At 39.8% G+C, this 26,462-nt stretch overlaps 2 protein-coding genes across 2 annotated transcripts in view; one reads left to right on the top strand and one right to left on the bottom strand.

Annotated features, from left to right (window-relative positions):
• Drep2 (DNA fragmentation factor-related protein 2) overlaps positions 1-24,914 on the top strand; it is a 33,968-nt gene extending 9,054 nt beyond the window's left edge. Inside the window, exons 3-4 of the mRNA XM_087347003.1 lie at positions 15,682-15,855; positions 18,365-24,914. Coding sequence (XP_087203129.1) covers positions 15,682-15,855; positions 18,365-19,578 — 1,388 coding nt within the window. The 3' untranslated portion in view covers positions 19,579-24,914. The remainder of the gene's footprint in view (positions 1-15,681; positions 15,856-18,364) is intronic.
• The window catches only part of Hsepi (D-glucuronyl C5-epimerase), a 68,534-nt gene that overhangs the window by 29,969 nt on the left and 12,103 nt on the right, over positions 1-26,462 (bottom strand). The window lies entirely within an intron of this gene.

Here is a 26,462-nt window from a genome sequence, read left to right as displayed (position 1 = left end):
AAATTGTCTTTTAAGACTATTGTCCTTATGATATCGCATTGGTATCTCCTCGTTAATCCTTCCAGTTCACGAACTGAACGGTTTCCCACAAAACGTGGTATGAAAGTTGTGCCACTGGAGGTCACATCGTGCATTTGAGAATTTCCTATGGTCAGTAATAATGATATGGCGAGCTCGGGATCTTGTGAGGTGAGAACAACACCGATGTTACTTATGTTTGATCCTGAAATGACGTAAGATAATACGAGGTGCGATCGGAAAGTTTCTAGACTGCGCCTATAAAAACCCGTACACTTATCTCAGGTATTAAATTAATCCATCACCCTCGAAGTAGTTCCCCTGGGAGTGAACACAACGATCCCAGCGCCGCTGCCAAGCCTGGAAGCATCCCTGGAAATCTTTCTTTGTCAGCCTGTCAAGCACCATCTGCGATTCTGCCTGAATCTCTTCTATCGTCTCAAATCTCCTTCCCTTTAGCTGAATTTTCATCTTTGGGAAGAGGAAGAAGTCACACGGAGCTTAGAAAGGAAGTTGGGGTCGGTTCTTGCGAGATCTTTGAGCTCCTGACAAACGAGAAGTCGATTCTGCTTCTGGACCTCAGACAGGATGCGTCGCATGTGGAGTTCTTCCTTTAGAATCAGCTGACAGGTCCCATAGCCTATCCCAACAATGTCGCACAAGTCGTTGATGGTACGACGTCGATCTTCGTGAATGGCCTGCCGAATCTTCGTAACATTTTCGGGCGTTGTGCTCGAAGATGGTCGTCCAGAACGCTCGTCATCATCGACAGAGTTTCGGCCATTTTTAAAACGTGAATTCCACACAAAAGTTTGTGCACGACCCATTGCGGACTCCCCAAATGCTTGCTTTAGCATTTCATAGGTTTCCGTAGCCGTTTTGGCGAGTCTTTGGCAAAATTTGTTGCACACGCCATTCCGAAATCGCAGGAGGGTCGGTGTAATGCACTACCAAAACGCCCGTAACTAAGAAACAAATGCTAATTCGATGATGCCGGCTGGCACACTGATTCACTATGAATGTAGGCCGCACCCCCTAGCGGCAGAAGCTCGTACTACATCCGGTTCGCCCTCTATTGACACAGTCTTGAAACTTTCCGATCGCATCTCGTAGATAGCAGCTTCCTCTAATTCACTGTAAAATGTAAAAATCATAAAGAACATTCCAAAACCTGCATTTGGCTTTTAGTTCGACACCTTAAAGAAGTGTAGCATTACCCAGAAGTACGAATTATCACGAGGTGACAATAAGCATTCGTATGGAAGATGACTTACCATGGAGGATTTGAGGCGGTGAGTCTGAAGATGGCTGGCTTCTGGGTTGTCGCGTCGTGTAGTCTGGTAGAAGTTTACCGACGTTTCAGATGTCCTTGCTGCATCCATCATCAGGGTGATGATCGCCCTGATGATGGAGGTTCTATCAGATTACACGACGCAACAACCCAGAAGACAGAAATCTTCTCGAACAGTCAACTGTGTTATTACACGTGTCTGCTGTCTGTGTACACAGTTTTCTGAAATATACGGCACACTTTGGGGGCGTCTTCCGTGTAGTAAAAAAAACCCGGAAATGTCGAATGGTTCTTGGCCATTTTCGAACTGTGGCCTGCAAGATCACCTGACTTAAACAGGCCGGATTTTTATTTACGGGGCCATCTTAAAAATAGTGGCAGTCAATGATATTGTGGTAGGACAACAGAGGACAGAAGAAGGATGCGAGATAATTCGTTACACGCCTGGAATATCTGAGCGCGTGCGGCAATCTTTAACAAAGCGCGGAGCACGCTCTGTGTAAGGGCAAACCAAAAATTCGAGCCTCGATTATAATTTGTTATTGTCAAACCAGTAGCATGTATATTGAAGTCACCGATTTATAAACAAATACATTCCTACTGACGGGTTTTCGCCACTTTTTATGATTCTTTTTCGAAAACAAAATAGGTCATAATTCAGGTCCCGTGCTTACATTACCCTTTCCTCCTTGATTGTGTGCACAGAACATGCCCCTAAAGTACTGTCGTGTATTTTAGTGTTGAGAGCTATGGAACACCCTGTACTTCGAAAATGGCCGATGTCACAATAGCATCGCTAGATGAGGCAGCAACATCAGGAGCTTGGGATAAACGTTTCTGCCGACTCAAACTTATATTTTTTATTTATTTATTTAGTGTTCTGTCTGACGACAGGTCCATATGAACAGGATCCTTCCATCCTTTTCTCGGACTGGGACCTGTTCATATACGTTCTTGGCAGATGATCCAGAAGTGGTTTGCCATTGCCTTCTTCTGTGTGTGAATGGAGTAATTGTTGGAATGCCACGGAGGAAAACTCCGTGTTGCGTAGACCACGGCCTTGCCCAACACAAGTTATAAATTCGGGCACCGCCGGGAATCGAACCCGTCTAATATCTACAGTTACACTTGGCGAGATAAAGTCAACATTTTTCTTACGCCCTAAATAAAGTGAACCCCAGAACCAAATACAAGGAACAAATGTCCTGACACACAACTCGACCAGTCGCCGGAGGACGTTTTAGAACTCGGGAGTTCCGGTCAGATAAATGGAGAGTCGGAATGATGAGTTGGCGACCAGAGGTTTCCAGGTCAGAGATGGTCCAGCTAATCCACAAACGTCCGGTGAGGTAGAGGGGAGTACGGGGGGGGGGGGGGGGGGGAGTAGGCTGACCTTGTCTCTACCTATGAAATGTTATCGATAGTCAGTTACTCAGGTGATGACGAGAATCAATATTAACAAGCAAATTAAAAAGGGATTTTAAAGAATAATTCATAAAGTTGTTTTAAACTCCATAAAAATTACCTTAACTAATCTTGAATATCTCACGAATAAAAATCAATCTTCTTTTGACTACTTCAAGTGAAAAAATTGTCGCTGCTGCCCGCCCTGTTGTTATTACCAACTGTATAAAAATAAAACATGTCTGAGGTAGCCTCAAATGGCATAATGCTCACACCAAATTTAAACAAAATCGGTGAACCCCTTCAGAATATGCGAGAGGAACACTAAAAGTACAGCACACGTACACATGATGACGTCAGCAGATTATTTTTCTGAGTTCACAAACGAAAATAGTCCTTAAAGCGAAACTCTCACAAATATTTGACTTTTGAGTTATCAGATGTCAAAAGCAACTCCACAGCTTCGTTACGATCGATTCGTGTGTCCAGCGATAGACGTAATACAAGACATATTTGATAATTATTTTATCCTTGGATGATTATATTGTGATCGGACGTCAACAAAAATTCTACTCCCTGTGATTGCTCAACTCACTTAACATCACATGATATAAAAGACGTACAAAACGCTGCCCCTTGTATGTCGGCAAACAACAGATCACAACTGAACTGCACGGTGCAGTGGTGAGTCACTACAATCGGAAGCTCCTGGCACTTTACACGTGTCTGAACAACCAAAATGAAACAAGCGACAAATTGTGTTTCGCTCTAATGTTTTTCCTCCATCCTCACATTCATCATTAACTAAAGCCCTAATAGCCACAAATTTACTGTTTGCAGAAATCAATTTTCTTGACAGCAACACCGCAAAGTCCAACAAATATACATGAACGTGATCTGGTCCATACTCACGTCATATGGCCGCCGCGGTGGTCTAGCGGTTAGAACGCTGGCCTTGTAATCCTGGGGTCTCGGGTTCGATTCCCGGCTGTGCCCGAATTTATAACTTGTGTTGGGCAAGGCCGTGGTCTAGGCAACACGGAGTTTTCCTCCGTGGCATCCAAACAATTACTCCATTCACACACAGAAGAAGGCAATGGCAAACCACTTCTGGATCATCTGCCAAGAACGTATATGAACAGGTCCCAGTCTGAGAAAAGGATGGAAGGATCCTGTTCATATGGACCTGTCGTCAGACAGAACACTAAATAAATATAAATAATAAACCCCCAGATATAATTTATCTTCAACTTTGTACCCCCAAAAGTTGTTGGCGTATAATTCAAGTTATACATAGTATATAATCTACATCTAAAATAAATTAAATAAATTACATTACTGATTATTCAGTGTTTATCATGAAATAATATTTTTTTTTTCAAATTTCACGTACTCCCTAAGATGTCTTCGCGTGCCCCCGGGGGTACGCGTACCCCAGGTTGAATATCACTGTTCTAAAGAGACCAATTGCTTCATTAGTTCCAAGTGCAGATATCTTATTGTCCGATTTGTTTACAAACGCGTCAGTCATGATCCTCCGTTAAAGTAAAATCTCCTGATCTTCAGTGCAACGGAAACTAGAAAGAGGGGGGGACCTGACATTTTTCGAAGTGAAAGGAATGCATTAAGCAGATACAAACTCGAAAATGTTTTGAAATAAAATTTGCAAGTCTAGATACGTACATCTCTAGGTAATACATTCCTTCTTTGGAAGTTTACAGTCGTTAATCTACTCAGGAAATTCGTCATCATTTATGAAACACTAAGATTCGGGGCATAACGCTGGTCCATATCATAAGCCAGCTGAATCCATATAAAGTAAATTTTAATATCTTGCCGTCTCCCAAGCGACCTCTTTCTTACCTTCACGTTTCGCTTCGAAATTTTGAACGCATTCCCCATTCCAAATGCAACCGAAATCCGTTAAGTGTGCGCCGTGAGATGTGAACCGAATTCCGCCTCTGCTGCGAGTGTCCGATCGATAGATAAGGAAGGAGCAGTCGACTCGCGCGCTGGCAGGAAGGGTGAGGCGATGCGGGAAATTATGAACAGTGCTGTATCGAATCACGAGCATTTGACTCAGAAAGTATTGCTATTACGAAATTAAGCTTCGACATGCAGACATCCTAGGGCGGTGTCTTGAATGAGCAGTCGAAAATTCATTAGATTAACCAGAGAAGGTGACAGTTCACTAACGTCTTAACAAAAGCCCGTCACTGGAAACTATTTTGAGGTAGCTGAATCCAGTCCTATTTTCTTTACAGCCACTTTAATATTATCCTCTCATGACATTACCGCTCCGCATGTCTGGTTCATCTAATCGTTGTGTCTTTTAACATAACACCACACATTGTATTTACATTTAATTATATTTAAAATAGAAGCCTTGTATTGCATACGTCATCAATACGGCCTAGAACAGAAGTACATACATCGAATAGCATACTGTGATCGATACATCGACAGTACACTATGATCGATATATGAAAAGAACACATTGTATTTACATTTAATTATATTCAAAATACAAGCCTTGTATTGCATACGTCATCAATACGGCCTAGATCAGAAGTACATACATCGAATAGCATACTGTGATCGATACATCGACAGTACACTATGATCGATATATGAAAATAACACATTGTATTTACATTTAATTATATTTAAAATACAAGCCTTGTATTGCATACGTCATCAATACGGCCTAGATCAGAAGTACATACATCGAATAGCATACTGTGATCGATACATCGACAGTACACTATGATCGATATATGAAAAGAACACATTGTATTTACATTTAATTATATTTAAAATACAAGCCTTGTATAGCATACGTCATCAATACGGCGTAGATCACCAGTACATACATCGAACAGCATACTGTGATCGATACATCGACAGTACACTATGATCGATATATGAAAATAACACATTGTATTTACATTTAATTATATTTAAAATACAAGCCTTGTATAGCATACGTCATCAATACGGCGTAGATCACCAGTACATACATCGAACAGCATACTGTGATCGATACATCGACAGTACACTATGATCGATATATGAAAATAACACATTGTATTTACATTTAATTATATTTAAAATACAAGCCTTGTATTGCATACGTCATCAATACGGCCTAGATCAGAAGTACATACATCGAATAGCATACTGTGATCGATACATCGACAGTACACTATGATCGATATATGAAAAGAACACATTGTATTTACATTTAATTATATTTAAAATACAAGCCTTGTATTGCATACGTCATCAATACGGCCTAGATCAGGAGTACATACATCGAACAGCATACTGTGATCGATACATCGACAGTACACTATGATCGATATATGAAAAGAACACATTGTATTTACATTTAATTATATTTAAAATACAAGCCTTGTATTGCATACGTCATCAATACGGCCTAGATCAGCAGTACATACATCGAATAGCATACTGTGATCGATACATCGACAGTACACTATGATCGATATATGAAAAGAACACATTGTATTTACATTTAATTATATTTAAAATACAAGCCTTGTATTGCATACGTCATCAATACGGCCTAGATCAGAAGTACATACATCGAATAGCATACTGTGATCGATACATCGACAGTACACTATGATCGATATATGAAAAGAACACATTGTATTTACATTTAATTATATTTAAAATACAAGCCTTGTATTGCATACGTCATCAATACGGCCTAGATCAGCAGTACATACATCGAACAGCATACTGTGATCGATACATCGACAGTACACTATGATCGATATATGAAAAGAACACATTGTATTTACATTTAATTATATTTAAAATACAAGCCTTGTATTGCATACGTCATCAATACGGCCTAGATCAGCAGTACATACATCGAATAGCATACTGTGATCGATACATCGACAGTACACTATGATCGATATATGAAAAGAACACATTGTATTTACATTTAATTATATTTAAAATACAAGCCTTGTATTGCATACGTCATCAATACGGCCTAGATCAGAAGTACATACATCAAATAGCATACTGTGATCGATACATCGACAGTACACTATGATCGATATATGAAAAGAACACATTGTATTTACATTTAATTATATTTAAAATACAAGCCTTGTATTGCATACGTCATCAATACGGCCTAGATCAGAAGTACATACATCGAATAGCATACTGTGATCGATACATCGACAGTACACTATGATCGATATATGAAAAGAACACATTGTATTTACATTTAATTATATTTAAAATACAAGCCTTGTATTGCATACGTCATCAATACGGCCTAGATCAGCAGTACATACATCGAACAGCATACTGTGATCGATACATCGACAGTACACTATGATCGATATATGAAAATAACACATTGTATTTACATTTAATTATATTTAAAATACAAGCCTTGTATTGCATACGTCATCAATACGGCCTAGATCAGAAGTACATACATCGAATAGCATACTGTGATCGATACATCGACAGTACACTATGATCGATATATGAAAATAACACATTGTATTTACATTTAATTATATTTAAAATACAAGCCTTGTATTGCATACGTCATCAATACGGCCTAGATCAGAAGTACATACATCGAACAGCATACTGTGATCGATACATCGACAGTACACTATGATCGATATATGAAAATAACACATTGTATTTACATTTAATTATATTTAAAATACAAGCCTTGTATTGCATACGTCATCAATACGGCCTAGATCAGAAGTACATACATCGAATAGCATACTGTGATCGATACATCGACAGTACACTATGATCGATATATGAAAAGAACACATTGTATTTACATTTAATTATATTTAAAATACAAGCCTTGTATTGCATACGTCATCAATACGGCCTAGATCAGCAGTACATACATCGAATAGCATACTGTGATCGATACATCGACAGTACACTATGATCGATATATGAAAAGAACACATTGTATTTACATTTAATTATATTTAAAATACAAGCCTTGTATTGCATACGTCATCAATACGGCCTAGATCAGCAGTACATACATCGAACAGCATACTGTGATCAATACATCGACAGTACACTATGATCGATATATGAAAAGAACACATTGTATTTACATTTAATTATATTTAAAATACAAGCCTTGTATTGCATACGTCATCAATACGGCCTAGATCAGAAGTACATACATCGAATAGCATACTGTGATCGATACATCGACAGTACACTATGATCGATATATGAAAATAACACATTGTATTTACATTTAATTATATTTAAAATACAAGCCTTGTATTGCATACGTCATCAATACGGCCTAGATCAGAAGTACATACATCGAACAGCATACTGTGATCGATACATCGACAGTACACTATGATCGATATATGAAAATAACACATTGTATTTACATTTAATTATATTTAAAATACAAGCCTTGTATTGCATACGTCATCAATACGGCCTAGATCAGAAGTACATACATCGAATAGCATACTGTGATCGATACATCGACAGTACACTATGATCGATATATGAAAAGAACACATTGTATTTACATTTAATTATATTTAAAATACAAGCCTTGTATTGCATACGTCATCAATACGGCCTAGATCAGCAGTACATACATCGAACAGCATACTGTGATCGATACATCGGCAGTACACTATGATCGATATATGAAAAGAACAGCGAGTACGAAATCGATCTATACGACGAGATGGCGAACATAAAAGTGCGTGTCCCTTCCGGTAATCGAACCGTACTGAAGTCTATCGAGTCCCCTGGCTCTAAAGTGCCTGACTGCGATTTGATTAGCCATTGGGTAGGAGAATGGATGGGCCCCAGATCCGACATGGACGTTGTTGCAAAGATAAAGTCTCTGTAAGCGCATCTGTCGGAAATCGAACCCCGGCCGTCGAGCTCGTAGCCAGTCACTGACAGATGGACCCCCGTCTCGTGGAACTGTATCATTTTCAGATGCGATTGAGTGTAGACCGAAAGTGAGAGTCTGCCATAATCAGAAATAAGTCGTCATAGGGATGGACGCGGTTAGAACGCTGACCTTGTAATCCTGGGGTCTCGGGTTCGATTCCCGGCGGTGCCCGAATTTATAACTTGTGTTGGGCAAGGCCGTGGTCTAGGCAACACGGAGTTTTCCTCCGTGGCATCCCAACAATTACTCCATTCACACACAGAAGAAGGCAATGGCAAACCACTTCTGGATCATCTGCCAAGAACGCATATGAACAGGTCCCAGTCCGAGAAAAGGATGGAAGGATCCTGTTCATATGGACCTGTCGCCAGGCAGAACACTAAATAAATAATAAAATAGGGATGGACAGTGGCCTGTTTTACGGTGAAATGGCTTCAGACACTATTTGCCGTGTCTGCTGGCCAGTAGGGAGTGGGTCTTCGTCGTTTGGATACTGGGACAGTAGGTCCGAGTCTCGCTCGAGGCAAGGCTCTTTGTCGTCGTCGTCGTCGTCTGTGTTGTGACGTCCCATGTAGGGACACACAGACCTCGAGACGCGACGACCCTCGTCCAAGGTAGGAGTACTATCGACTGCCTTAAAAAACAGTACCGAAACGTCACAAAAAGGAGGGAGACAAGATTCTCCGAGGACTGCAAAGCCACAAACGAAAAGTCTCTCTAACAAAAATTACAAATTTAGATTTGGGTTCTATAAAAATAGGAAGTAGAACTGGATCCACCGATTATGGCCGCTGACCTTGTAGGGAGAGCCCAGTATGCGGACCACTCAACGAAGGAAGGAAGGAGTTTCCGTCGGTCAGTACAGAAGTGTAGAAGCCTGATAATGTTGTCTTGTGGCTGTGCTGTGTTAACATGCGACATGTTTGTTGCAATCTCCTTTCTGGTCATTGATAATGCCTCGTAACAAAACACTCAGACAGACAAACCACCGACGTCTTAATCAAAGAAAGACGAAATGAAAGCCTGGCTATTGGAAAGAAACATCCCATTTTGTGGCATATTGAAATCTCAACTGTGCATTTTACTCAAATTAAATAAATCAAAGCACAAATATTATGTGATTGATCAGATTTTACCAGACAGAGAACGTACTGTGCTGAGACTTCCGTCGTACCATCCAGATTTAAACCCCACTGAACGTATTTGGGCAGATTTAAAACAGTGGCTTGCAAGGAAGGACAAAACATTTAAAATTAAGGACGTCGAGCATCTGAGTCGCCAGAGATTCGAAGAAATTGGGAAAAAGGAATGGGATAATGTATGTCAGCATGTGGAAAAATTAGAACAAATATATTATGAGCAAGAAGGCATTGAACGTATTATAATTGAAGTCAATGGAGTGGACTGCATAAGCGGGAGTGATGAAACAAGTGATATTTCAGAAAGCGATGGTCTGTGAGGAGTGGAAGAATTGGAAGAGTTGTGAAAAAGACAAAATTGTCTAATACTCTCTGCAATGTTAATTTTCTAGTGATGTGTAGTGTAGTGAAATCGACTTTCCTGTGTTAAATGACGTGGTGATATTTTGTTTGGAGTGTACTGAACGCGGCCTGCTACCATCCCTTCCAGCAAACTTCTGGTAAGTGACTCCATCCGAGGTTAAAATTCACAAAAGTTCAGCGGCCAAAAACGCTGGAACGCAGTATACATAACTATCGGTTAATTTTGGCAAATTTGTAATACGTTAGATGATGTTACGACAGGTTAGGTTAGAAAGGTTGGGCTAGGTTAGGTTAGGTTAAGTTAGGTTGGGTTAGGTTAGGTTTGGTTGATTTAGGTTGGGTTAGGTTATGTTAGGTTAAGTTAGGTTGGGTTAGGTTAGGTTAAGTTAGGTTGGGTTAGGTTAGGTTAGGTTAAGTTAGGTTGGGTTAGGTTAGGTTAAGTTAGGTTGGGTTAGGATAGGTTAGGTTAAGTTAGGTTGGGTTAGGTTAGGTTAAGTAAGGTTGGGATAGGTTAGGTTACGTTACGTTAGGTTGGGTTAGGTTAAGTTTGGTTGATTTAGGTTGGGTTAGGTTAGGTTAGGTTAAGTTAGGTTGGGATAGGTTAGGTTAGGTTAGGTTAGGTTAAGTTATGTTGGGTTAGGTTAGGTTAGGTAACGTTTTGAAAATTTTTGAACGCTTTTACACTTATGGAAACAATTCGTCAATCCTTTACAATACGTCACGCCTAGTCACACTTTGTAAATCTTCGTCACGTTTCGACACTTATGGAGATCCCTTGTCACGACGTAAGCTCAGGTCACGTATAGTCATGTTTCGTCACGCTTACGTTGTTACTTAGGTCTCGGTTAATTTTTAACCCCCCCCCCCCCCCGGACGCTCAATTCAAAAGTTATCTGCTCGACAGGATTTGAAGTTTTTACGGCGGCGAGTATGAAGACGGCGGTCTTCTGGGTCGTAGCGTCGTGTAATCTGGTATAAGTTCCTGCGTTAAAAAGGTCACAGAATGGTTCAGACAGAGACCATCTGTGAGATAATGACGTAGATGGGAAAATAATATTAAAATGTAATTTTAATAAATAGGATGTGAGAACGTTGACTGGACTAAACCTTTTAAAGCTTTTAGACAAGAACACTGTTTCATGGGAAATGATGGGCCCAAAGCTGACAGAACTGCGATGGACACTCGCGACTGGCGAACACATTAAACAAATAAAAGCTAAGACCTAAAAATTAGGCTCTAAATAGATCTACATTTTGGTAGTGTTATTTATTCAGAAATAGGGATCATCGTCGGAACTTTATTTGTCGTAGAAATCTTATGGAAACGTGTGCATTGCATAACAAAACACATTCTGTCCTTTATGCTGTGGAATTCTAGGAGTCACTAACATATACCAAATTATATATTTTTTTAAATTCATGACTTTAAAAAATTAGGGCATTATGAAAAATGCAACAGGCAATGAATTTTGTTCTTGAAATGTATTCGTCAGTAAGAACAAGAAGATGAACATTTTAAATATGTCTGCAAAGAAAGACATGAAATTATACGAGTAGAAAACGCAGATAGGCCTAGCATAAAACTATATACCACACATCCAAGAACGAACGGAGACAGGTGCTCAGACCATCAAGTCTCGAAACAGTCATTGCCGCTTGGTTTCACGATTATCTAAAATCGACCATAACTTTCATGTGGTCCATTTGTTTATAGATAACATAAAAATTCTGTGAAATCAAAACATTTACGTCTATATCAATTATTTATTTTAATCCGTCTGATCACAATATAATTTTATTTAAAATTTCTTATAATTAAGATAATAAAATATCATTCATGTTCCATATCGATTGATCGAAATTTTATTATCTTAATTATAAGAAATTTTAAATAAAATTATATTGTGATCAGACGGATTAAAATAAATAATTGATATAATATTCACAATATGACGCAATTACACTATCTTATTTACGTCTAATAACATCGTATTTGGCTCACATTTTCTACAAAGACTAAGTTCATTAGGCCTCAACTTCGATCCCGTACAGAGAAATCAGATTAAGGCCCTTGCTGCCTCCACCATCAGGGCGCCCTGATGATGGAGGCAGCGAAGACCTCAGAAACGTCGGTAAACTTCTATCAGAATACACGAATCAACAACCCAGAAGACAGAAATCTTCAGACTCATCGCCGTGAAAACTGATGTCGTGGTTTGCCAACATTCGAAATAATGACACTGCTCTATAATGTTGTTATGGCCTCAATATCATCTCCATGAGAATTACTATGAGGGCTCTTAAAATGACATTCATTCGCGGCGCTGGTAGCGAATACAGCTGGTTCCAGATTATCACGTGTGTGTGCTTCCGTGCAGAATCCGTCCAGACAGAACCAACGAGTTGCCTTGGGTTGTTAACCAACGCGGAAGGCAAGGAACGATGAGACTGAGACTCGGTGCCACCATTTTCAACGCAGGGGAGACTCTCGTCCTCTTCCCGACCTACGACAATGAAGTCCCAACCATCTGCAAACAGAACATTCAGGCCCTCCATGTAGGCTACTCAAGCACCGATCGCGTGTGGCTCAGTCTCGATTTATACACGAAGTGTAGCCCAGGATGTTCTGATTTCGATAAATTTTCAATTTCAAATGCATGCCAAATAGCTGACAGACAGGTGGAAGTAAGTCGAATGCCCTGAGAATCCCAATGGATCAAATTTCGTGGGCAAAGACTCTGAAACAACAGGCGGAGGGGATGAAGTCCCAGGGATCAAGCATTTTAGTTAAAACCTTAGTTGGTAAAACGTCAGAACATGGCAAGCCCAGAGGTATCTCCGAGGTGTGGAAGCCCCGGACGTGGCCCAGTTCCGAGGGCAGGCCCGGAGTTGGTAGATGGCAAATCCTGGTGTCAACGCTCACAGCTAGGGCAGAGCCATGGAATTTGAAAGTCCGTAGGTGAGGCAACCCCGAGAGACCATACCGCGAGAAGTAATTATGGCGGAAAAGCTGGTGAAGGAGATCCCAGGGCGGTGGAACTTGGCAAGGTCCATGTCGTGCCATTCTACGACGACTCCTGTGGGCAACACCCAGAGGTGTTGAAGGCACATGGATCAAAGGCCTTGGGACAGACCCCCGGGATGGAAGATCCTGTAGATAAGACCCCTTAGAGTTCAAACCGGGTTGGGCGGAGGGGAAACATCCCCGTCGGAGCAAATCCGGGAGGGGGGTAAGAACCCTGGAAGATCTTGGGATAGCTTCGACACTTGGGGAAGCCCTAGGAGTTGCGAAGATGGCGAATTTTCTGGGGGATAGCTGAACGGCACGACAGACAGACAGACTTAAGTGATGGGTGATTAGGTTTACTTCGCAAAAGTGAAGACAGTGTCTATGCCCAAGAGGGCCAGTGGCCTCAAGTACTGGACTGCGAGAATTCTAAAAATATTCTTGTACCCATCAAAATTCATGCTCCAAGGCCACGGAAGGACTTCATTCCCATTACAACGCTGCTTCATGTCACAATTAGAGTGTTACTAGTTCTGATACTCTGCGAGATCGGAGCTGTCTTTACTCGACGGTTCAATTCGCAAATTTGATCAATTTTACCGTGACCTGGTAGAATGCAATTTGATGATGGCAACAAATTGCTTTCAATATCTTACAACACGAATACTGAACTGGGTTTGGCGTGCACAATGGCTTACATGAAGGACAATTTCGTAAAAGAACAAGTGGATTCGCCTGGAAAGTGAGAGATTTGTTTGTATACGAGGTGCGATCGGAAAGTTTCAAGACTGTGTCAATAGAGGGCGAACCGGATGTAGTACGAGCTTCTGCCGCTAGGGGGTGCGGCCTACATTCATAGTGAATCAGTGTGCCAGCCGGCATCAGCGAATTAGCATTTGTTTCTTAGTTACGGGCGTTTTAGTAGTGCATTACACCGACCCTCCTGCGATTTCGGAATGGCGTGTGCATCAAATTTTGCCAAAGACTCGCCAAGACGGCTACGGAAACCTATGAAATGCTAAAGCAAGCATTTGGGGAGTCCGCAAACTTTTGTGTGGCATTCACGTTTTAAAAATGGCCGAACCTCTGTCCATGATGACGAGCGTTCTGGACGACCATCTTCGAGCACAACGCCCGAAAATGTTACGAAGATTCGGCAGGCCATTCACGAAGATCGACGTCGTACCATCAACGACTTGTGCGACATTGTTGGGATAGGCTATGGGACCTGTCAGCTGATTCTAAAGGAAGAACTCCACATGCGACGCATCCTGTCTGAGGACCAGAAGCAGAATCGACTTCTCGTTTGTCAGGAGCTCAAAGATCTTGCAAGAACCGACCCCAACTTCCTTTCTAAGCTCCGTGTGACTTCTTCCTCTTCCCAAAGATGAAAATTCAGCTAAAGGGAAGGAGATTTGAGACGATAGAAGAGATTCAGGCAGAATCGCAGATGGTGCTTGACAGGCTGACAAAGAAAGATTTCCAGGGATGCTTCCAGGCTTGGCAGCGGCGCTGGGATCGTTGTGTTCACTCCCAGGGGAACTACTTCGAGGGTGATGGATTAATTTAATACCTGAGATAAGTGTACGGGTTTTTATACGCGCAGTCTGGAAACCTTCCGATAGCACCTCGTACTCTTCAATAACGGACTGCAATTGTTAGGTGTTGTTAGTATTAGGGATAGAATAATAAAAGTGTACGGTGGCTGGAAGAAAGTTGTCACTACTCCAGAGTCACTAAGTATTTGTATTTCAGAAATGTCGTCCGTACTCAACAACAACAACACGAGATTACATAAGTAGGATTCGAGTTTTCCACGACGGTGAGTCCGAAGATGGCCATCTTTTGGGTTCCTGCGCCGTGTAGTCTAGTAGAAGTTACTGACGTCTCAGAGGTCCTTTTTGCGTCCATCATCAGGGCGATCATCGCCCTTATGATCGAGGCAGCAATGACTCATGAAACGTCTACCAGAGTACACGGCGCAGGAACCCAGAACTTATGAATACATCTTAGACGTCAACGTTACTAATTCGGGTATTTAAAATTTCTAGTCCCCATGTAGTTCCTATCTCACAGGGCCTTACGGACGCCATGTTGGTTTTTTTCGAAGAAAGGGATTTATAATTCTCAAGATGGGAAATTCTGGTAGCACGATTTTTCCCACCGACATTCACGAGCATCGACCAACTATTGGCTATAATTTCGATATTCTAAGTTGAATTTCGACACAATGGAGTAGTCTTACTTGAGAAGCTGAAAGTCGCTCAGTTGATCATAAAAATTCCCCGACTTTTATGAAATTCGAAGGTTAATTATCATTTCACACAAGCCAGTTAAGTCCTCTCCAGGCAAACGGGTTCCGAAGTAGGCTATTTTATTTCGGAATCCTAAAAAAAAAGAGATCCACAGCTGGCCCATATTTTGTCCTCTGCGTTACGTGGGGACACGTGCAATGTTAGTGTGCAATGTTTGTGTTATGACGTAGGGAAGGAGAAGCTAGGAGTTCTCGCCGGGGAGCCGGTCCGACTGGTCCTCGAGTCTGACGGAACGCAAGTCGAGGACGGCGACTACTTCCGTACTCTGCCCAACAACACGGTCCTGCTTCTGCTGAGACAGGGAGAACGCTGGTACCCCAGCGGCGTCGACGTCATTCGAGCTGGTAAGCGTCGCTTCGACAACGCATGACACCTCTATGATACTTTGTAATGCTCCGTGCAATCGCGCTCTGGCGATGAAATGAGATCGGAAATGCTCTGGCAAAATATCTAGACAACTAAACAGTCTCGTGGTGAAATGATACTTGAGAATTTCCTTTACATAATTCTACTATCGTTGGTGTAATCTACAACCCTAATAAAATATTCACGGTCTAGGTCTAAAATTATTTCAATTAAAAGAAATATATATATTTAATGACGTTATATCTCAATGTACTCGAATGAAGGACACAAAAAATTGAAATTGTTTTTGTTGAGTCATGGAATCAGAAAGATAAAAGATCAGAGAGCATATCTACCTCCATTCGTTCGGATTTTGTACGTTAATTTACAAAGATCATGGCTCCGAACGTAAAATAAAATGTTAAAACATATCTGATAGACCATTGAATTCCATTCAGCATTTATTGTCCAATGAACATTATTCCTGTTAATTGAATAAAAATTTCCTTGGATATTATCCATCGTCTAGTAAATATAAAACGTAAAACGACGTTTCGGAGATGGGACTCTATCTCCGTCTTCAGGTTCCTACATAGTTGGGCCCACTAGATAGAGCTAATCCCTATCGTCCGGACCTTTCTTGGATATTATCTATCGACTAGTAAATATAAAACGTAAAAACGACGTTTCGGAGATGGGACTCTATCTCCGTCTTCAGGTTCCTACATAGTTGGGCCCACTAGATAGAGCTAATCCCTATCGTCCGGACCTTTCTTGGATATTATCTATCGACTAGTAAATATAAAACGTAAAAACGACGTTTCGGAGATGGGACTCTATCTCCGTCTTCAGGTTCCTACATAGTTGGGCCCACTAGATAGAGCTAATCCCTATCGTCCGGAGATACGTTTTATATTTATATTATATTTTTATTTTTATATTTACTGGACGATGGATAATATCCAAGTAAATTTTTATTCAATTGACTCTTCACCATCGTCAAGAAGTTTTAGATTTGATTATTCCTGTTATTTTATTTTAGATATAATTTTGTAGAATTAATTTCCAAATTTTCTATTTTTCATAAGTAAATCCTAAATCATATAATTAATTAAAAAAACTAGCTTTGCAATTGTTCAAAGGTTACTCGGAAATTATATTTAATTTTGACACGATAGATAAGACCTCATTACTCGATAACATTTCCTCATAATTTTATGAATTAAAGATTTCTCGCCCATCTTTAATAAATCATTGACCCAATTTCAGTATTTTACGCCACGTTCCAGATTATCAGCAGGTTCTGTCGAAATCTGCCTGTCTCTCACATACATAAGGCATTACATACTATTAAATACTGCGTTCAGATAACAGGAACCTGGTTCTCCCACACCAATATTCTTGCCTGCTAATAATGATGATTACAGAGTAGTTTTTTTAAGATAAATTACGTGGCCTCCGTACACATAAGTACACAATGGCTTTAGAATTCGGCAGTCGTTGAATCGAAACATCGCACAATTTATGAATTTTAATTTAATTCGAGGAGACTTTCGTCCTAAACGTAATAATAATAATAATAATAATAATAATAATAACAACCAAGTATTTAATTAAAGTGAACATATGAAGTTGGCTTTATTTTGAGAGAGTCCTTAATAATTATCGCCGAATAAACTGCCTACGCATTTGACTATCGTCGATATAATCGATTATCCAATTCACGTAGACATTTATTAACCCTTTAAAGCTCAATGGTAATTTCAATGTTCCGTGTACTTCGATAATCAAAATATCTTCTTTATATATATGCTTCGTGTGATTGTCATTGTAAATAACAATTAATTCCTTAGAGAACATTAACCACCTCATCTTTGTAATGGTAAAGTGTAGTGTTTACTTTGACGTACGGACTGATTTTTAAATATTATTTACACGAGATTCGAAGGGTTAATCTTCTAATATTTATTCCTGTGTCTGATGTTTGTGTTGTTTGTTGTTTAAAGGAAATATACAACTCCCTAGCAGCGAGGTTTAATTTTCCTCTTTTAAGAGAAAGTTACATATTTACTTTCTTTTTTTAAGTCTTGGAGAGTATTTTAACGAAATCTACATCACGTAAACGCACATTTTGGATATTATATTCTACCTCGGCTCAACCCCTACCCCCGCGTTCGTAACGTTTAATCCTCATTTATCGTCGCCCGTGTGGTGTGTTCTGCCCTTCATTTAAATTAAAATTACAGAAAGTATTTCTTTGTAAATAATTCGGTATTAGATTTCAAGGTAACGATAAACTGAGTGTTTCGACACTAAACATCCATTAACAGATAAGATGACAGCATCTCCGCGTCATTTAGGGCCAAATGAAATTTGCGTACAGACGCAAACGAACAGCTGACAGACCGACGTCTCGAAGGGTCCACACTGTGTAGCTAGTTCCTACTCGTAGTTCACCGGCCCCGGAGGTTTGACTCCAGTTGTTGTCTGTTCATTGTCGCGCTGTAGCCATCTCCGCGATCCCCAAGATCGTCTGTGAGACGATCCACGCTCTTGAATTGCACGATGAAACTCCTTCCTGGAAGATTATGGACAACAAGGGCAGGGTCACCGTGGTCCTCCACTGGGACCAGAAACAGCAGCAGAAGGTGGGCGATGGAGGAGGGGCTGTTGGGGCGGCATCGAAGTACTCGCCAAGCAAGAAGCAGGACCAGATGCGACCCTCGTTGGTGATCCAGACGAGCCTCGAGAAGCTCGGCGGAATCCACGGGCCGGGCCCCGCGGCAAGCAAGAAGGAGACGCTCATCAACGACGTCTACACGCCTCCACCGGCGGCTCGCTACAACTCCAGTCCTCAAATCACTGTGATAAACCACGATGACGTCATCAGCGGTAAAATGGCAAATCTTCTCGCGGCAGCGACAAGTTCCTATGGTGGAGGCGGGCCCCAGGTTCCTCCACATCACCACCCGCCTCCCAGGCTCGCCAAGCAAGGCACGAGCTCGTTCGAGAGTACAACAATACACATTCACACGCCCGAATGTGCGAACCACGTTCACCACCCGCTCAGTACCAGTCCCAGCGGGGCCGCGGGCATCAATGGTACCGACGCCAACAACATGGTCGAATGCGACTTCCACTGTTGCGCGCTGCACGAAGAGGGCCGCAAGATCGCGGTTCACAAGTCGGTGGCCACGTCTCCCATTCAAGACGCCCAACAACAGACGTCGCCCCAACCGTCGTCGCTGTCAGACGGAACGCGGCGAGCGGCTCTGGGCAAAAGCACCCAGCACGTCCGGTTCCTCGACATAGAAGGCGGTCGCCTGCACCAGCAGCACCAGGCCGAGAGCTCAGAGTCGGAGACGGAGAACACCATCATGGAAGAAGAAGCCATCACTTCCGAGAAGTTCCTGCTGCTCATAGACCAGCTGTCGGTCGACCAGAAGAGACACCTCACCATCAAAGACATCGGAATCATCCTCGAGCGCCTTAGTTCGAAGATAGTCGACGTGGAGAGGCTGGACCGGGAGAGTGAAAGTGACGACTGCTACAACTGGACGATCAAGGCGACCATCAGAGGCGACGTCCTCCGGGAACTGGGCGTCATTTACAATGGAAACTACTACGCCATATCGGAACATCCGGGGTACAAGGAGGAATCCGAGGAGAACAGGGAGGACGGCGACGAAGACGACGACGAGGAGGAGGATGACAGACTTTAAAGAAGACAGGAGGTTAGGAGCGAAATCAGAATAATTTATACTTAGAAAAGATTTAAATAATTCGCATTTTTTTTAGGAACTGATACAGAGAAAAATATTTCAGGCGGTGCGGATAAAATGATAACAAATGCATTCGACAATGAGAGACGAGCTACCATAATGGACGGAGAAACTCCGACGGAATGCGACAAGTAAGACAGAACGCATGTATAATTAGGAGCACAAAGTTTACTCGTCGAATAATTAGCTAATTAAACGGACTTTAAGAGACTATAATAGCAACCGACTATCAACCTTCAGAGGAAGTGTGAATACATTTTCCTTAAAAAAAGAAAATAACTTAAATAAAAACAGACTCCCGTTTTCATTTTGTTTTCGTAAAATGCAAGATGGCGTCAATCGTAACGTCGATGGTGCTGCTCCCAAGTACTTTTTTACTTACAAACAGAGCAATAGCTTTACCCACAGTCCCGAGCTCCAGTCCCTGCTTCCCTTGACAATCTGAAGCCAACCACAGTTTCGTTTTCAATCCAATGTTGAACATAGGATCGGGCGACCGAGGGGGTTCTATAGTAAAACAATCAATAACATTAATAAGTAATTATAATTATTACCAACCCCTGATAGATTTGATCGAGCCAACAGCACAAAATGTGAACATGGACTTTTTTTTTTTTGGATGTGTGTAAAACATGAAAAACAAATCTGATGGCACATATCTGATGTGAAAATGTGTTTGCATCGTTTCTGTGCATCTTTTTGTAGTGAAAATATCTCAAGTGAAATTTAAAAAAAAAAACTGGTGAATTCATTCCTGCTAAGAACAAAGAGCCAAACACTGCGAAAAATACTAAAATATAATATTAATTCCTTTATTGTTTAACTCCGAAACAAATTTGTACAGACGTTAACGTATTGTCAATGTCATTGTGAGGTTATGTGTCTCGTTTTAACCTGGCCCCACCCCTAAGTTTCCCCTCTGTGAAGAAATAATACAAGATAATTATAAACTTACTTTACAGATTAAAACATACACAGCTCTGTTTTTATTGAAGACATGTGTGTGACAGAATACAGCAGCAGTTCAGTTTCCCGTGTACTTCCTTTCTCAATACGGCCAACGTCCCTCCCAAACGAAGGCTGTTCTAATCACGGCGAGTGGCTCGTATAAACTGAAACTTCAGCGCCACGTAGCGTGAGAGACGCGAAGCTCAGTTCATGTCAGCGGACGCTTTATGCTGGTAGGAGCCACTGTTTATTAAACCACGTAACAGAACAGATTGAAACTGTGAAGTAAGTTTATAATTTATCTGTAAGAAAGCGGAAAGCATAATATAACTATAGTTTTACAATAGCATTATCTTAAGGAGCGATAAGATAAAATAATGTAAATTCCATAAATCGCCTATTAAGTGGCCACTGCCAACACTAAAGGGGAAACATGTCTTATGTACAGTCATTTTCATTAAGACGTCAGTCTACTCATATTTTGCAACAATAACACTACTTTCACTGTACTAAAAAGCGTAGCTACTTGTCGATTAGGGTTTAAAACTCGTAAAATCGTACAAGGAATAATTGCGAAATCTGTTTTGTCGTCGCTCTTGGTATCCGCTGTCTTGAAAGGATTTTCTTCCAAAGTTCACAGCGATTCAGAATAACCGCGTTTCATATCTTGCATTTAGCGATCGTGCGCATGCGCTACAAGCGGAGACTGCGCATGCGTTACAAGCGGAGACACTCACTGGTCTACGTGGGGTGAAATGATGCACTGAAATTATGAACATGGCTGTACATTTATCTGTAGAGAATTGTTTGTTGTTGTTCTTTGATTTGTTCCTGCTGAATATAATTTTATTCCTATTTTTTCTTAATCAAGACGACCGATCGCACAATACTGTAGTTTTATCCGAGTGTATTTGTTCATAGTTTGTTGGAACTGGGTTAAGAGAGTGGATTAATATTTAAAATTGGGCAATTTTTTTTTCCCGATATTCCGGACTTGAGGGATATCGAACGCCATCCGAAGGCAACGTATCACAAGAAAGTGAATGAAAAATCCAGGTGGAAAGGGGGTGATAATTGTGTGTTCGTCATTCATCAAGAAAATACGAAACAATTCACTATAATAGGGAATCGAAGTTTGAGATTTTTTTTTTTAAATATCTTAAATAATTTTTTATTATTACTTTTAAAATGAGTGAGAAACGGTTGTGAAGCATAAGGATTAATCCTACTTCAAAACTGTGCCAAGGTCAGAGAAAAAGATAGAGAAAAATGATAAATATTCGTAGGCCTATATTAGATAATTATAATATATTAACACAAAAGTAATGCATTGAAAAAAATAAACTTTACAAACTACAAATAACAGAACGAGGATAAGGTAATTCTAAAAAATCTGCATTTCTAGAGAATGAAAGAATATGACTTTGATTGTTGATATGATATAATGATTGTTGGTGTTTTGTTTTGAATTGTTGGTTCAGAAGAGAAAAGCTAGCTAAACGTCACTGCCACAGATAAGACATCCAATTGAGAAACAGAGACAATTATTACGATGCACCTCGAAAAAAAAATATTATATTAACAATATTATATTAATCATCACCATTATTGGTTACTGGTTACTGTTAATCATGAAAACCATTAATTAATTAGGACATTTATGATTAAAATTAAGTTTTAACTAGACATGTTCATTATCTATTCATTGTGAGGGAACTGAAGCTACGATGATCGTAGCTCGTAAGTTTATTAATTAATTAGAAGTGGCGTATTTTCGCAAGGCGATTGAATTTTTGTGAAATTATTGTTTGACGGTTTAAATAGCTTGCATTTATCAAGTACAAAACAAGGAAAGGAGCGGGTAGATGGCCAATGTATTTGCTGTCGAAAACCTAGGAGAATTTAGTTAATTTATAAGAGCAAGGAACCCTCAAACAAATTAAGCGGAAATACGCCTGTAGTGTGGAATTAAACATGCAATAAACATGCGAGAATATTATTGTAATGCATGAACAAAATCACTTAAAAGAAAACAAATAAATCTACAAGGAATTTTCAGCTAATCTTATTCTTTCAAAATTGTTTTCCTTGTCTTGCATTATTTATTGAGAAGTAAGTTGGGTAGCTAGAACTGAAATATTTTAAGTTGTATTTATTTTAATTTCAAATTGTGACAGAAATCAGTACATTATATAACTTTGGCAGATTCATTATTATACGTAAGGGGAATAATTAGCTTATAAGTTAAATACACCTCCAATGAGACGGGTTTTATGAATCATAACTGATCTTTCTGCCTATAACAAAGCTCCATAGCCATCTGAGATTTTGTATTTATTATTTTTTTTTTAATTTTTTTTCTTTTAAGGTTAGAGACGAGCATGGGATTAATTTCATGTGAGTTTGTGTTTGCTAGAGGCATTCAAGTAGACCGCTCATAAAGTGAAAATTTATGAGATGTAATTTTCAAGGAAAAGAGCGTGTTTCACATTAATAAGCACCTTGTACATTAAGGCCGTATTTATACAATATTCTAATCACGTGCAAATATACTGTAACTGGTAATTCTAATTCCCGTCCTTATAGATACGACGCCTTGCATCAGAGTTCATGACCTGCGAATTGTAAAACCAACCATTTGGTTCGGCAAATCAGAGTTTTGAACAAGAAACACACAAGATTTCAAAGCCTACTTTAATCCTGAAATAAAAATTTATTTGCTGCAAAAATACTTTAAATTCCTTGAAAGAATATCGAAGAACCGAAATTAATTTTACAGTTGTACTGATACTTTATAAATGTGATCCAACAAAATCAAGTATCCGCACGGAAAATCTACGGCTAAATGAATTTGCATCAATACAATATTTAAATATTCACATTTGTCACTCACTAGGCCTTGCTTCTGCGCAGTGACTGGGCCGAGGGTTCGATTCCCAGACTCCTGTCTAATATTCAACTGTTTTCTCCAGCTGTTAATCAGACGGAACGTGAATCTGTCCACTCAACTCCATCTAGCTCTGAGGTCAATGTCACTGGAGCTAAACCTCCACTCCCCCATACGCCTTAATGACATGGCGTACAATGGGCACCAGGAAAAACTTAACTTAACTTAACTTAACTTAACTTAACTTAACTTTATATCCAAAGAAACGAACACAACACAGTTTATCCGTTGATAATCATTCCAAAAATTTATGTAATTACCAGTAGAGGTACAGACTGGTATGTGTCTTCGTTTATTTAACGACGTTTCGTCAAGTGCGTACATTTTATGGAGATAAAGCAGGCAGAAACGTATACTTTCTGAAGGTGTTTGTAGTAACGTAAATTCACGCGAGCAGAAAAGTCAAATGAATATTTCCAAACGCCAATCAAATTTATTTTCACAGTCACAGTAAGACAAGAATCGATCCCAGACACGATTGATAACAGGCCTGTTAAAAATTCTGATCGAGACGTGCAATCGGTTTAATCTTGAGTGCCTCTAGTTAGAAACAAACGTTGTTTAAGAGACATTTACGAGGTAGGACGGCTTTAACTCAGAAATATCCTAGTAGTAACGTGTTGCACTGTGATGGATTGGAGGCGGCGTAGGAGAGTCAAACCGTAGCAAAGTGTGAAGATCGGATTTGACGACTTCAAATCTCGATGATAATGAACGCAAATATTACGTCAATCTTCTTCTTTTGATGACTAAGGCTCGTTCATCGACTCCACAGAGAATTTAACGTCTAATTAAAGGAATTATATTATCATTTGCAAATTTGTACTTTGATCAGCTGTTAACTGGTGTTCCCTTCATTGAAATTACATCACGAATTTAAAATAAAATTATTCTACTTTGTAAAATCCGTGTGGGCTCTGGGTTTAATGTAATAAGGAAAATTTATTTTGGCATTATCAAGAAATAGAAGTTCGCAAATATTTATTTATAAGTTTATCGCGTTTTATATATAGATTAATGAAGACAGATTTTTATATGGAGAATATCGTACAGATTCATGTATTTACAGTCTTTTAAGAAGCTTTATTATCGAGAAAAATCAGATTTGTTAATAATCTGAATAAGTTGCCGTTCGTTACAGACAAAACATTGGGGAATTTTCATCACGTAAATCCGATCCTCACACAATATGAAAATGTTCTCTCGCAAATAAGAGAGGAGAGAACTGTAGTGTATTGGCTTCCTTTAACAATGACGTGATGATTGGATTAAACCACACACACGTCGCACATGCTAACTATACGCACAAGTACTTATAAAGACCATTAGTGTAACAAAAAATCTATAAAATAAAACAGGAAAAAGGGATATTGATAATAAAGACGGCTTATGCCAAATTATGTTATTTAATGATATGATGACTGTCATTGTGAGAAAGTTACATGCGAGACGAATCAAAATATTTGGGTAATTGGTTTCCATCTCATTTTCTAGTGTTTGATAAAAATTCTTCGACACATTCAGTTAAACAAATCCTGATTTCTTTGTAAATTTATTATACAAAAATGTTTCATAAACCAGAGGATGTATAAATGTCAAATTTGGATTCGATTAATTCAATTTAGTGAATCCCTATGGGAGAGTTCCAGAAAATACGAAATCAGTTTAAATCAACGCTTTGTCGAAATGAGTACCGGCTTAATTCAGATTAAGTTGCAGTCAAGGAAGGAATAATTTTGAGTTTACCAAATAAAGTTTCCTTTTCAACTGCAGGCTCTCTGTTGCGAATGTCTAATTTAGATAATGTATCATAAATTAATACTTCAGCAATAGGATTTCATTTCGCTTACGGGGCAAAATCCTAGATTTATGTTCAGATGATCACGAGATCGAATCCAAGTGCAGTCAGATTAAAATTTTAAATATTTCTTCAGGTTATTATTATTATTATTTTAGTTCCCGGAAGAATTAATTGTTTAAATCCATATTTTATCTGCTTTAAATTTGTCGGACATAACCTCAATGTTTCGCTCCGTTTAAAAACCAAATTTGTCAATATGTTGCTGATATTTCTTCATACGAAACGTCGAACAGTGCTGTGGTTCATTAACGTGTCGCTGTTAAACCGAAAGCTAGAAGCAGATTTTACGCAACAGATATTTTATTATTTTATATTATACAAAAATATCAACAAAATTTGCAATTTTTTTTTTTTTTTTTTAAAACTTGTTACCTACCACACAGTATTTTGGTATCCCACACAGAGTGGCGCTAGTCTCTCTCCCACCTCAGTCCGTGCGTCCGACATGTTTTATCACTGAACGTAGAAATGAAAATACGTACTTCTAATGGCATTATGTGCATACCACGTTTTAGTAAAATCGGTTCATTGATTTTAAACTTGAAAAAGGAAAAACAGAGACAGAGAGTATGGCGACCACATAAACCTTCATTTTATCCCCCTTATTTTATTTATTATTTATTAAGTGTTCTGTCTGACGACAGGTCCATATGAACAGGATCCTTCCATCCTTTTCTCGGACTGGGACCTGTTCATATACGTTCTTGGCAGATGATCCAGAAGTGGTTTGCCATTGCCTTTTTCTGTGTGTGAATGGAGTAATTGTTGGGATGCCACGGAGGAAAACTCCGTGTTGCCTAGACCACGGCCTTGCCCAACACAAGTTATAAATTCGGGCACCGCCGGGAATCGAACCCGAGACCCCAGGATTACAAGGCCAGCGTTCTAACCGCTAGACCAACTCATCTTATTATTATGTAGTGTTCTGTCTGACGACAGGTCCATATGAACAGGATCCTTCCATCCTTTTCTCGGACTGGGACCTGTTCATATACGTTCTTGGCAGATGATCCAGAAGTGGTTTGCCATTGCCTTCTTCTGTGTGTGAATGGAGTAATTGTTGGGATG

Source organism: Zootermopsis nevadensis, unplaced genomic scaffold, assembly GCF_977971745.1.
Source record: "Zootermopsis nevadensis isolate Lab colony 2312 unplaced genomic scaffold, Znev_1.0 Znev_ptg000001l, whole genome shotgun sequence".
Lineage (NCBI taxonomy): Eukaryota > Metazoa > Arthropoda > Insecta > Blattodea > Termopsidae > Zootermopsis > Zootermopsis nevadensis.
The sequence above is the reverse complement of the archived record's forward strand: the minus strand, read 5'-3'. Positions and strand labels throughout refer to the sequence as shown.